Source organism: Nelumbo nucifera, chromosome 1 (genome assembly GCF_055504915.1).
Source record: "Nelumbo nucifera cultivar China Antique chromosome 1, China Antique-T2T, whole genome shotgun sequence".
In the NCBI taxonomy this organism is placed as follows: Eukaryota; Viridiplantae; Streptophyta; class Magnoliopsida; order Proteales; family Nelumbonaceae; genus Nelumbo; species Nelumbo nucifera.
Window position 1 is genome coordinate 164848794 of NC_142649.1, and position 13499 is coordinate 164862292.

The following is a 13499-nucleotide window of genomic DNA, read 5'->3' on the forward strand; positions in this document are numbered from 1 at the left end:
AGGACTTGAGACACGACTATCAGTTTTTGGACTAAATGAGACTCGATGTTGTTTTCCCAACTGACATGACTCACAATCTAATGATTAAAGATGACTCAAGGAAGGAACTAGCAGCTTCAAAGCCTTGAGAGAGGGATGACCAAATCTGCAATGCCATTGGAGAGGAGTAAGAGACGATTGAAAAGCCACTGGAGGGCCACCACCATCAAGGTAATACAAACCACCGGCTTCATGGCCTCCACCAATCTTCGTCCCTGTCTTGAGATCCTGAAACACACAAGAAGAAGGATAGAAGGTTACAGAACAATTAAGGGACTTGGTTAATCTACTAACAGACATAAGGTTAAAAGGGAACTTAGGAACATATAAAACAGATGCTAAAGACAATGAGGAGAGATCAACATCACCAACACCACAAATAGGAGATGTAGAACCATTAGCAAGTGTAACTGTCTGAGATGTGGAGGTGCGAAAAAGGGAAGAAAATACATCAGGAGTCCCAGACATATGATCCGAGGCGCCAGAATCAATGATCCAGGGTGAGGCTTTGGAAGCTAAACAAGTCATACCTGAATGGGCAAGTGTAGCTGTGTTCTGCTGAGATGTTTGAAGGAACTGCTCATATATTGCTCGTGGTACACTCACCATTTCCTGCCTAGAAGCACAAGTGGGTGTGGAGGGGGTTGGTGCAGTTTGCTGGCTTTCAGTAATTGTGCTACTACTCTTAGATGTAACATGGTTAGCCCAAGTGTTGGGTGGACCACGCAAATCATAGCAGAAATTAACTGTGTGCCCCTCTAAGCCACAATGTGTACATTTTCTCTGAGCATTACCCCTTCCTTTTCCACGGCCTCCCCCTGACTCACGACCTCCAGTCTGGCCACTGGCCCGGTCAAACATGTGTCCACCACGGTTGCTTGGAGGACCACTGCTGCCACCACCACTTCTACTTCCACGACTACTCCCTTTGGTCACTACCAAACCAGATCTATCAGAGAAGGAAGAATGTTCCACTGGCTCAATGGATGTCCTCTCAAGACGGGCAAAAACTTCTTCAAGTGAGGGGAGAGCTGATCCCCCCAATATCTGTGCTCTGACAGGCTCATACTCGGCCTTCAAGCCCATAAGAAACCTAGTCACATCAAGCTGTTCACGTTGCTGTTGTTGGATCTGGACATCTGATGTTAGAGGGTGATACACATTTAGTTCATTGCAGATGTTTCTCAAACTTGCAGAATACTCTTCTAAGCTTTGACTTCCTTGTTTCAAATTGAAGTACTCTTGGTATAACTGATATACCCTAGTTGTGTTGTCTTGTCCAGAGTACAACTTTTTAGCATGATCCCAGATCTCTTTGGTTGTATCTAGGAACATGAAGTTCACACTAATCTTTGGTTCCATGCTGTTCCAAAGCCATGTCATTATCTGTGCATCATCTTGTTCCCAATCACTGAACCCAGGAGAATCAGAGGAAGGTTTCTCCTCCCTCACATGTTTTACTTTCCTCTTGGCCTTCAAGAACACCTCCACAGACTTTGCCCATGGTACATAGTTCTCACCATTCAACTTGATGGATGCCATTTGAACACTTAGATAATTTGAAGAGAGCATGATGCCTATTTTGTTGTCATTCCCAACTACAGTTGAAGCCATCTCAATTATGTCTCCTCTGAATATACACCACAATCTCACACTTGTCACAAGACTTATCTCACTTACAATACCACCAACCCACTTTCTTCAACTGCACATTACACACTACACTCTAAAGCTGAAATCATTCAGTCAACACATCAAACACTTGGACTGCACACTGCAGGACCATTTACCACCAACACACCACTACTGAAATTACTCAGTCATTTCATCGAACACTTGTTCTGCATACTGCAGAACTGATTACACACAAGGTCTAGGGGTTCACTTTTAAGCATTTAAAAAACATAGATATGTCAGCCACCACAACACAATCAACACCACACCACTGCTGTCGTGGACATCAGCTGTCTACCACTCTGTATACGACCAGCCCTCTTCGTACACTGAATAGAGGGTCTAGTATACCACTTCAACGACCACCACAGCACCGGCCAGAGGCATTCTCACCTCCAGACCCTCAAAACGACAACTCCTTTTCAGCCCTTTATCGAGTCTTCAATCAGATCAGTTGTAGGATGATGAAACCTATTGTGAAGCTGGCGGTGAACCCAGGAAGAAGACAACAGTAAGAAAACGAACACCATACCTTAATGCTCTGATACCATGGGAATAAACCCTAGTTGTTTCTAGGTCAAAGTAGAGAAGAAAAAAGAAGAAAGAAAAGAGAAAGAAGGAGAGGAGAAGAGTGTTCGACCAGACTAGAGGAGAGGATGTTCAAAAGTCACTCTCCTAGTCGACCCACTTGACTTTTATTCATGAAATACTTGAGTTACAAGAAAGACAATTTTGTCCCTCATAGAAGATGGGACACATAACTTAAACTCAGATACAATAGACATTTCACTTTCAATAAGATACACCAGTATGACCAAAATACCCCTGACTCGAGCATTCTAACAGAAAAGTTTTCAAATTTTTTTGAAAACAAAAACAACTTTACAACTGGTTTGTCCTATGCGGATTTGGTAAAAGGAGAAACCCGGTCAGATCAGGGGGGGGTTCGATTCAGGTCCAAGCTCGAGTTACTCACCACACATTCTGACCCGACCGGTTCGATTCAGGAATCTGAACTTATGACATTTGACAAAAGGTGGGATAGGAGTGTGTGGAGAGTGAATGGACTAAGCTGGCTATGAGCCGCTCCCGGGGCTCATCTGGAGGGTTTGTTACTTTGTGGAAGGATGAAGTAGTGGAGGGAGTGGAAGAATTAGTGGGAAGGTTCTCAATTTCTGTCAAATTTAAGCAGGTGTCAGATGGGTTTGAATGGGTCCTTACCAATGTTTATGGCCCCAATGGTTACGAAGAAAGGAAGGAGTTGTGGAAGGAACTGGAAGATATTAGAGGTCTGTGGGAGGGGCCATGGTGTGTAGGAGGGGATTTCACTGTGATTAGGTTCAATGTGATTGGGGAGATTTGGTGTCAAGGGCTTTACCTAGAGTTACTTCTGATCATTGGCCAATAATGATATGTAAGTCTGATCTTGGTGGCAGTGGGCCTTCTCCCTTCAGGTTTGAAAATATGTGGTTACTTCGCCTGGACTTCAAAGACAAAGTGAAAATTTGGTGGAATGAAAGTAACCATAAAGTCAATTGGGTAGGGATGAAATTGAAATTCCATTGGAAGCTAAAAGAGCTGAAAGTCAAAATTAAGGAATGGAATTCTCTCCACTTTGGTAGGTTAGAAGAGAGGAAGCAGCAGTTGATAAGCCAGATAGAGGAGTTAAATGCTAAGGAAAAAAGATGATGTTTTGGGGATCGGGATAAAGAACTGAGGTGGGAGTTAAGGAAGAGCCTGGAGGACACAATCTTCAAAGAAGAAGTAAGTTGGAGACAGAAATCTAGACACAAATGGGTGAAGGAAGGAGATAGGAATACAAAATTTTTCCATGCAATAGCCAATGGAAGAAGAAAGAAAAACACCATATCTAAGATGGTAGTTGATGGGACAGTTTTAACTCAACAGCAAGAGATTGCCGGGGCTTTTGTGGAGCACTTTAAATCCATCTTTAGAAAGCCTCTGCAGAAGAGATTAAGGATTGAAGGGTTAGATTGGCCTAAGCTCCCTGATGAGTTGATATTGTGGCTAGAAAGAGAGTTTGACATGGAAGAAATCAGGGAAGCCATTTTCTCTATGGATAGATCTAAAGCCCCGGGCCTGATGGTTTCACGATGGCCTTCTATCAAGATTGCTGGGAGATAATTAAGGCTGACATTCAAGCAGTGTTCTCGGAATTCTTTGAAAGAGGTGTGATAAACCCAAGCCTGAATTCTACTTTTATTGCTTTAATTCCGAATAAGGTAGGGGCTTGTCACCTTAAAGAGTTCAGACCCATCAGTCTGGTTAACAGCCTCTACAAGATCATTGCTAAGGTGTTTCCAGAAGAATCAAAGAGGTGCTCCCCTTAATTATCTCCCATAATCAAGGTGCCTTTGTGATGAATAGACAAATTGTGGACCAAATCTTAATTGCAAATGAGAGTGTGGAAGATTTACAGAAGTAGAGGTGAGAAAGGGCTGGTGTGTAAGCTGGATTTGGAGAAGGCATATGATCTGTTTGATTGGTCTCTGTTGTTGGAAGTTTTAGAGTCTTTTGGTTTTGGGCAGAGGTCGTGCAAGTGGATAAAAAGGTGCATTAGGACTTGCCATTATTCTGTGTTAGTAAACGACAAGGTGGTGGATCACTTTCCAACTGTGCGGGGTATTAGGTAAGGGGACCCTCTCTCCCCTTTCCTCTTTACCCTAATTGCTGAAGTGTTAGGGAGACTTATTGAGAGGGCAGACTCCAGAAATCTGATTAGTGGTTGGAGAGTGGGGAGGGATAGGGTTCTGGCCACTCACCTACAATTTGCAGATGACACAATTCTGTTTTGTGATGGAGAGGAGATTAGATGGGTGAGCAATCTGAAGCTAGTGGTTAAGGTGTTTGAACAAATGACCAGCCTCAAAGTAAATCTTGGTAAGAGCCGTGTGATTGATATTAATATGAGTGATGGAGAGGTGGAGGAAAGGGCCCGAGTGTTAGCTTGTGAGATAGCTTAATGGCCACTGAAGTATTTAGGGCTTCCTTTAGGGGATAATCCTAGAAAAAGGAGTTTTTGGAATCTAGTGATTGATAGGTTCACTAAAAGGCTAGCTTCTTGGAAGAAGAACTACTTGTCTCTAGGGGGTAGGATAACCCTGATTAAGTCAACATTGGCAAACCTTCCAGTCTATTTCCTGTCTGTGTTCAGAATCCCTGAAGGAGTTTGTAGGGAGTTGGAAAAACTAATGAGGGACTTTTTATGGGAACCCGGGGAGGAGAAAAGGGACAATAGAGTTAGGTGGGATCTAGTTACAAGATCTAAAAGTGAAGGGGGAATGGGGTTGGGAAATCTGCAGAAGAAGAATGAAGCTCTTTTAGGGAAATGGTTATGGAGATGGTCCAAAGAAAGGGAGAATTTGTGGGCTAAAATAATCCTAAGTATTCATGGGCAAGAGGCAACTGGTTGGGATCCGGGACTATCATCTAGGGCTTGAAGAGCCTCTCCTTGGAAGTTGATTCATGCCATCCTACAGTCATTTCTTCCCTTCATCAGGTATGATCTTGGTTCTAGCTTGTCTGTAAACTTTTGGGAACACACACTTGGGTGGGGGATTTTCCCTTGAAAGAGCAGTTTCCCTCTTTGTTTGCTCTATCTAGGTTTAAAAATGAACTAGTAGCAACCTTTGCTACCTTGTCTAATTCTGCTATTAGTTGGAACTTGGGTCTTAGAAGGGCTCTCAGAGATTCTGAGTTGGAACCCATTTTGAATTTCCTCAAAATATTGGATGAGGTAGTTCTTGAACCTTCTAGTGTGGACTCTAGGGTTTGGTCTCTTGTTCCTTTGGGTATCTTCTCCTGCTCCTCCTTTTTCAAAGCACTGACACAGTCTAGTCCGGTACCTGGGTCTCCTTTTCCAGTCCGGGAAGTTTGGGGTAGCCCCATCCCTCCTAGGGTAGGTGCTTTTTGCTAGGAAGAAATCCTATAAAAGTGTAACACTTGTGACCTACTTCAAAAGAAAAGGCCTAATTGGTGTTTATCCCTGCATTGGTGCATCTTATGTAAGAAGAATGGTGAAAGCTGTTATCACTTGCTTGTTTCTTTCCCTTTTGTTTCAAATATTTGGTGTTGGTTCTTTTCTCTATTTGGTTGCAGGTGGCCCTCCCCTTCAAGTGTGCAAAGCTTGTTTAGTTCCACTTCAGTGAGGGGTTTAAAGAAGAGAAGTAAAATCTTGTGGAGATGTGCTAGAGCTGCTGTTTGCTGGACGGTCTGGGAAGAAAGAAATCAAAGATTATTTCACGAAAAAGAAAAAAACAAGGAAGCCCTCATAGAACTTGTATATGTTAGGGTGGCCCACTGGGTCAAGTCTCTGAAGCTTTTTGAAGTCTATTCAGTAGGAGACATCATTAGAAACTGGGAAGAAGTGGCTCAGTCAGCTCTTATGTCTAGTGCTATTAGACCTGTTTGGACTCCACCAGACTTGGGTTTCATCAAATTGAACTTTGATGGTAGCAGTGAAGGAAATCCAGGCCTTTCAGGCATAGGTGGTATTTTCAGCCTTTCAGGGACGAAGAAGGTCAAATTATTGCTATGTTCTCAGGACCTATAGGCTGGGGGGATTCACTGAGAGCTGAAATCCTGGCAGTTCTAGAAGGAGTTAAAAGAGCTAAGCAATTGAATATTGGTAAGCTGCTGGTGGAAGGAGACTCTCAACTGACTATTAGATGGTTGCAGAAGGAAGAGGCCAGCCTGTGGAAGTTGTCAAATGAAAGAAAATCAAGCAGCTAACTCAGAACATGATTATAAGGGTTCAATGGGCCAAGAGGAGTACTAACTCCATGGCTGACACTTTGGCTAAACAGGGGGTGGGAAGAACTAATTTCTTTTTGGCTATCTTGTAATATGTGTTTTCAGTTTTGAAAGGGAGGGTTAAGACATTTTACCCCTCCAATCTGGTTGTAATTTCCATATCTCTTTTAATAAAATTACTGTTATTGATAAAAAAAAAATACATAGGAAAATTGGGTGGATGCATGCAAAGGCTTTGTAGTTCATAGATATAAACTCATTGTTTTTTTTTTTTCATTTTTTAATTTTTACATAAGCATACCATTCTGAATATAGAAGACCTTTGACAGAACCCATAAGAAGTGATCTATCGCAAGTTGAAGGGGCTGGAAGTGGTAGGGGTAGACCAAAAAGGGCATGGGTTGAAGTAGTAAGAAATTATTTAAGCGCTAATACTTTAACAATGAATATGGCATTAAACAGAATAGAGTGGTGAAACAGGATTCATGTATCCAATCCCATATAGATGGGATACGGTTTGGATGGTGATGATACCATTTCTGAATATAGTGCTTACTTTTATTTTTATTGGAAACGGTAACTTTCATTAAGGATATCAAATTACATCTTGTACTGTCAGCCACTCAAAACAAAGAGTGTTGACCCCAAACATGACATAAAAAATTACAGTACAGCCCAAAAAAAGTTTTCCCTGAAGGTCCCTTGTTTTGCCAAGCTATCTTCCACAGAATTTGCTGATCTCCTTGCCTATTTGAAAGTCACTCCAACTTCCCTTGCCAAGCAGATTATTTCCCTTATTTGCTGTCTGAACTTCCATACACCCAAACTCTTTGTTTGCATGCAGCCACCCTATTATCAATTTAGAGTCCCCTTCCACCTCCAAGTTCTGAAATTCCCATTGTTTTGCAAATCTCAGACCTTGTAGTAGAGCCAAAATTTCAGCTCTCATAGAGTCTCCCACTCCTATGGGACCAGAATATAGTGCCACCATTCTGCCCTCCCCATCCCTAAAGACTCCCCCAACTCCTGAAGGTCCAGGGTTACCCATGGAGCTTCCATCAAAATTTAAATTGACCCTTTGTTGTGGTTACTTTAAAAAAAAATATATATATATTTTTTATCCAAGTGTTGCTCACTAAATATGTTAATATTGGGTAGCTAAAGTAGGTGCATTTGCATCTGATGTACCTTTTTTGTTGTTTTTTAAGCACTGGTGCATACATTCTTTATGCAATGTATAACAATATACTTCTATTTAGCATTTCTGTGTTTGTCTTAGTGCTTCTATGATATATGTTTTTGATAGGCCCCTTTATACTGATGTTTTAATGCTGGATATAAGCAAAACAATTTACATTAGTTAGTTCTCTATAAAAGGAAAATTAGGGCCAGGCCCCCCTCTTTAATGTTTTTTAGGTAAGTGGTCTACTGTGAAAGTGATTAGTGTTTTTAGGCAATGTATTGAGACAATTCAGTGCATAGTACATGGATCTTAAGCCCCAAACTCCCTGATCTTTTGTATTTTTCAATAAATTTAATCTTAATAAATAAAAGAACATGGAACTAATGTTTGTTTGTTTTATAACTTTATGTACAAATAAACGTCCTTAACTAAGGCAAGAGAGAACCTCTAGAAAAGTTTACCTTTCATATCAAATGGTCATCACAATATCAAGGGGAAAAGACAAAAATAGAGGAGGAAAGTATTGTCTTGTATGGCTCTGTACTGCAACAATAATCCTAGCTGAATTGTATGCCCTTGACATAAGGTGAGCCTTAAAGGTGTGAAGCATGCACTTTAATTGGACTTCACATTTTGGGTGGGTCGTTGGGGTTTTGGGCTTCTTTCTTTCTCTCATTGAACTTTACTTTCTCACATGCAGGAAGGTGTAAGTCTGAAATGCCTTTTTTGTAGCACTGGTGTTGGCTACATAATCCTGTTTCAAAATTCTATTCTGTTTAATGCGATGTCCATTGTTAAATCATTGGTGCTTAAATCATTTCTTACTACTACCCATGTCCTTTTTTGGTCTACCTCTAGCCCTTCTATCCCCTTCAACTTGCAACAGCTGACCTCTTCTCACGGGTGCTGTTGATGGTCTTCTATGCACACAACCAAACCATCTTAGTCTACTTTCTCTCATTTTATCACCTTTGCTTCTAGGTTCCAATGAATGATTTTATTTTTGATCATATCATTTCTAGTTTTCCACTCATTCATCTCAGGATACACATTTCTGCAACTCATTTTTTGGACACGTTTCTTGACTGCCCAACACTCTGCTCCATACAGCATAGCTGGCCTTAAACAAGATAAATTAGAAGTGACAATGAATGCTGATATGGTGTTCTGTGGTATTTCCATTTTATTATCATGTCAGATAGATTGTTTTTGTAGAACTGGTAGTTGGAGTACTCCATGTACATCCGGGATAGCCCCTAATTTTCTTATGTTTGCTGATACTTTACAGGCACAAAGTTGTGATAGTAGAAGGAAACTATGTGCTCTTGGAAGATGGGATCTGGAAGGAAGTTTCTTCAATGTTTGATAAAAAGTGGTAATTTCCAAGTTTCTTTTGAAAGTTAATTTACAAAATCCAATTTTATGTTTGGACATGTAGAAAGTGAAGAATGGTCATTGTTGAGTGCAATGGTAAAACCTTGGGCTGACAAGCATGAGAATGGGAATTTGATTCTGAGAACAGGCACTTGGTGCCAAAAAAATAAAATGCCATAGGTCCATACCCAGTCTATCCCTCTAAAGACCCGAGATAGTGGGAACCTTCATTAATAATGGCCCTTAATATGTGGCAAGTGAAAACTTGTAGATCAAAAGTCTATCTGATCAAATAATTCTAACCATTTATGACTATTTCTTGACTGTTAACTTGTAATTTTACCTTCCAAACATATACAGTTTGATCAGATATTTATGATCACTGAAATTGGGGTGACTCTGTATCTAGATCCTCTTGAAAGGGACTTTTAACTGGATAATCTGATTTCATGAACGTTTGCAGACCCAACTGTTATTAAAGTACTATCTCAAACATAAAGAGGAGAGAGAGCAGAAACATTTAATTTTTTATGGTATTAGTTAAAATGAGTTTGTTCTGCATGCCATTTAAAACTGGGGATTTTTCTCCTTTCCTCCTGAAGGTTTATTGAAGTTGACATTGGCAAAGCAATGAACCGAGTTTTGAAGAGGCATATCTCGACAGGTAAAATCTTTGGATATTTTCTTAATGCTTGTAAGTTCCACCAGAAAATTTTCTCAATCTGAGAATTTTGCAGTTACATTTCTGCTCCTTTTATAGAAAGAAATTTGTTTCCTTCTTCTTCTTCTCTCTCTCTCTCTCTCTCCCACACACACCTCAAAAGGTATATAACCAAAGTACATTGTAGTTCTACAAGACCTTGGGGGTAGAAACTCCATGAACATCAGCAAGAAGGCGATGTTTCACACCTATTGGGTGTTTATCATATATCCATCGTCACTCTGCTTGCTTGAATGCCAAATTGGCAAAGATCAACCATACATTCTTCTCCTTTTACATGGAAAGTGGAAACAATGGGAACCTAAGCAATTTTATTAAAGGTAAAGTGAATTGTATTGACGACCATCTTAAAAGAAGCACAACAAAAGAGAAACTAAAAAACCCCTTAACCAAATTAAATAAAGAAAGAAGAAAGAAAATGGAAAAGCAAATAAAAGAATGGCGTTTGGTTTTGATCCTCTCATTCTTGTTTGTTTTCATTTACAGGAAAACCTCCAGATATTGCCAAGTGGCGGGTAAGTTTTAACTGATTTTCATGCATATGACTTTCACTATATTTTTTCGATCCTCGAGGCCTTGAATCACAAAATCGTTCTCATCTACTTCCAATCAATTGTCCAGATAGCATACAATGATCGACCCAATGCAGAGCTTATCAACAAGTCAAAGAAGAATGCAGACCTAATAATAAGGTCAGTGGACTTCTAAAGAGCCTGTCTGCTGGATTCTAATCAGAAGGAAAAAGGATTCAACATTATCCTAATTATCAATTTCATCGACTTGTCCCAACTAATGGGGATTGGCTGCACGGAATTTGTAAGAGAACAAAAAAGGAAATAAATTGTCTTGGTTGATGTATGTCGTATGCACCAAATTAATTATTTCTTGTAATTAAATCAAGGGATTCACAAAGTGTTGAGAATGTTCTTGGAAATGGAACCTGTGACTGAGCATTTGAGGTTAAGATTGATGCCTTTCATTTGGAAAGTTTGCTTGTTAGTTGATTCTAGCATAAATATTTATATAATATTGCAATGTCTTGGAAAGTGAAGCCTAAGATGGACGCAACTTATTAAGGGAAGCCTCCTTATTTATACCCAATTCCACTATTCATATGGATCATAGAATAGGGTTCTACAACTTGACGTCGAAGTAGATAGAGGCAGGTTCATTCAGATTCAGCAGTTGACGAACTAGTCTAGTAGTTTACTATGAGGTGGCCCTGGGCGTTGCCCCTGCCATTAGTATCCAGTTGACGGAAGACACCCTCGTCCAGATCTAAACCTCCGTTGCTGCACTTATCCAGTTGCCCCTGCCATTAGAATTGATATCGTATCGTATCGGTTGCAATTTGCCTCGCGACATCAACACGTGGAGTGATATGGACGTGTGATAAATGTTAATTTCAAAGCAAACTCGGGGTTGGGGATGATGAAGATGAGCATGAACAACTGGGGAACTGCCACTGGCTCTACAAGCACAAGATAGATGAGTACACAGAACAGAACACTAGAAGCAATTAATGAGGTCGTCATCCCTAAATATTAATTGATTCGTCATCACGGCTGAATCGGCTTATCCACTCCAGGAGATTAGAGATAATATCATATACTAACATGATCGCACACTGTATATCTCATACATGCAGGTTCCAGTCTCATGGTGAGATGTGTTGTCTTAGATGAAATTGGTAGAGGGTTGGAAGATGTTTTGTTGATAGACATAGGGAAATTGCGAGACCGAATGAATTAAAGAACTACAGGTGGCAAAAGTTGGTCGTTTGCCTTTGGAAGATTCCTTAAGATTGAAAGAAAAGGTAGGGAAAGACAACTTTCCCTAAACTTTCTATTTCTCTAATTTCAAATTCTAATAAACCAAACACAGCCTAATTGGCGGGGCACATTTTTCTTTTTCTTCCATGAAAACCGGAGGATACTAGGTACTGCCCACTCACCAAATGAATATGATAAACAAGATTCCGGATCTCATACCCACTTGAACTCTATGCACACCTACCCACAAATCTGTGCATTGGAAACATCTCCTATACATAATAACATGTGAGAGCATGAGATGTGACTGCCATGTTCATAAACAGCAGCTTGATGGTGGGTGGTCCGTCCCATGTGTCTAGAGCTGACGGGGTATACTGTGTGATTGGGCCAGTAGAATTTTAGATGATTTGTACATTGTACTCGCTTTTGACAAAATTGGGTTATGTGCCATGTGTAATGTGATAAGAAGATGAAAGAAATTCCTATTTATTATTCACAATAATGAAGACAAAAGATCTGGGTTTCTTTTTAATTCTATAAGTCTGGAAATTAGAAATATTAGGTTGGATTATAGGGTATGCACTTGTTAACACAACCATTCTTTTAAAACCATAGCTTTTGAAAATCAATATTACTTGGTTTTAACGACACTGAAATCAAAGATAGTCACCATGCATGCATCTTTTCTTAAACGAGGAACGTATATATATTAACCAAGAGATCGAAGAGGATAAAATTAAGCTTGTTGTTTTAGGAAGGAGAGGTTTAGTGATGGTCTACTTTTGTTTCTCAGAATAAAGATCTCTTATGCTGTAACGCTGATGGTCTACTAATGTGCAATTCTTAAAAAAAGGAAGATTTGGGTGCATCTTTATTCATTTATTAGGGAAGATTTATCTCCTTCCTTATTTGATGACACAAAACTCCATTAGCATAGGGAGGCTCTTATCTCCTTGTTATTTATTTGGGTATATATAGTCTACTTCAGTACTCTAATTATTTATAACTAGAAAATTAATCTGGCACTTGAACTAGCTAGATCACAGCAGAAGGAGGGCGATGAGGAATGACGCTCTTTAATCGCCACAGTTGACGAACTGGTAGTTCACAATGAGATGGCCCTGGTTATAGCCATTGCCGTCAGTGTCGATCTGTTGGAAGACACCCCAGTCCAAATCCAGACCACCGTTGGAGCACTGATCAACTATCCTCACTGTTGCTTGAGCGCCGGTTCTTGTGTTTGTGACCTGCATGCATTAATTTGATCATCAGTCATTAGAATAAATTTGTGAGCATTTCATCAATATTAATTCTCTCTAGTCTCTACAAAGAAAGAAAGAAAGAAAAAAAAAGGGTTGTGTCTGTTTGTAAATCCTTACCCGCAAGCACCTGCCACAGGCGGCCTGGCCGGTGGGTCCGACGGGGCCACAGAAGGCAGTCCATCCATACTTGCTACGCCATGAGAGGGGCTTGTTAGCGTCCCATGTGGAACAGAAAGCGCTCACTGCGTTCAAGTTCCAGTTGTTCTGCTGGGGGTTGTAGTAGTGGTATGTCGCTCGCACGTTGGAAGCGCTCTGTGCTGTTGCACCTGCTACCAGCCAGATGAGTAGAAGAAACGCAATGCAAACATTAGAGCTCCTCCTCATTTTTTCTTTCTTTCTCTTCTTCTTGCTAAGATATGATGGTGTTGGATCCAACCCACAAGGCTTGAATTTATAGAGTACTTGAGTGGAGGCCCTAGCTGTATGAGAATAATTAATTACTGATGTAGCCTTTGAACAGTTGGGGAGTTTCAAATCATCCTTCCTACTTCCTGCACCTTATGACAATCTAGAATCAGCTGGGATTTGGAAGTAATTAAACGTTGATTTGATCGTTTTTATAATGGAATTTGCTCTAATTCACCAGAACTGATCGGAGTTCTATGCTTAACAATACATGCCCACATGGGAAATCCTAT

General features: G+C 40.4%; 2 protein-coding genes across 2 annotated transcripts in view; one reads left to right on the forward strand and one right to left on the reverse strand.

Moving 5' to 3' along the window:
• The window catches only part of LOC104612441 (P-loop containing nucleoside triphosphate hydrolases superfamily protein), a 45297-nt gene extending 34546 nt beyond the window's left edge, over positions 1-10751 (forward strand). Inside the window, exons 9-12 of the mRNA XM_010279859.3 lie at positions 8958-9044; positions 9646-9707; positions 10251-10279; positions 10386-10751. Of these exons, the coding sequence (XP_010278161.1) occupies positions 8958-9044; positions 9646-9707; positions 10251-10279; positions 10386-10472 (265 nt within the window). The 3' untranslated portion in view covers positions 10473-10751. The remainder of the gene's footprint in view (positions 1-8957; positions 9045-9645; positions 9708-10250; positions 10280-10385) is intronic.
• A 1628-nt stretch (positions 10752-12379) lies between these two features.
• On the reverse strand, positions 12380-13235 carry LOC104612442 (pathogenesis-related protein PR-4-like). The gene is made up of 2 exons (XM_010279860.3): positions 12919-13235; positions 12380-12786 (listed from the first exon to the last, which is right to left on the reverse strand). Exons 1-2 carry the CDS (start codon positions 13183-13185, stop codon positions 12616-12618), a joined length of 438 nt encoding a protein of 145 aa, XP_010278162.1. The 5' UTR covers positions 13186-13235; the 3' UTR covers positions 12380-12615.
• Positions 13236-13499: the final 264 nt, after the last annotated feature.

Bases quoted from the DNA above. Each gene is read 5' to 3' on its own strand.
- LOC104612442 (XM_010279860.3), bottom strand. From the start codon at position 13,185: ATGAGGAGGAGCTCTAATGTTTGCATTGCGTTTCTTCTACTCATCTGG. The intron at 12,787-12,918 runs GTAAGGATTTAC...TAATGCATGCAG, and splicing joins CCTGTGGCAGGTGCTTGCGG to GTCACAAACACAAGAACCGG.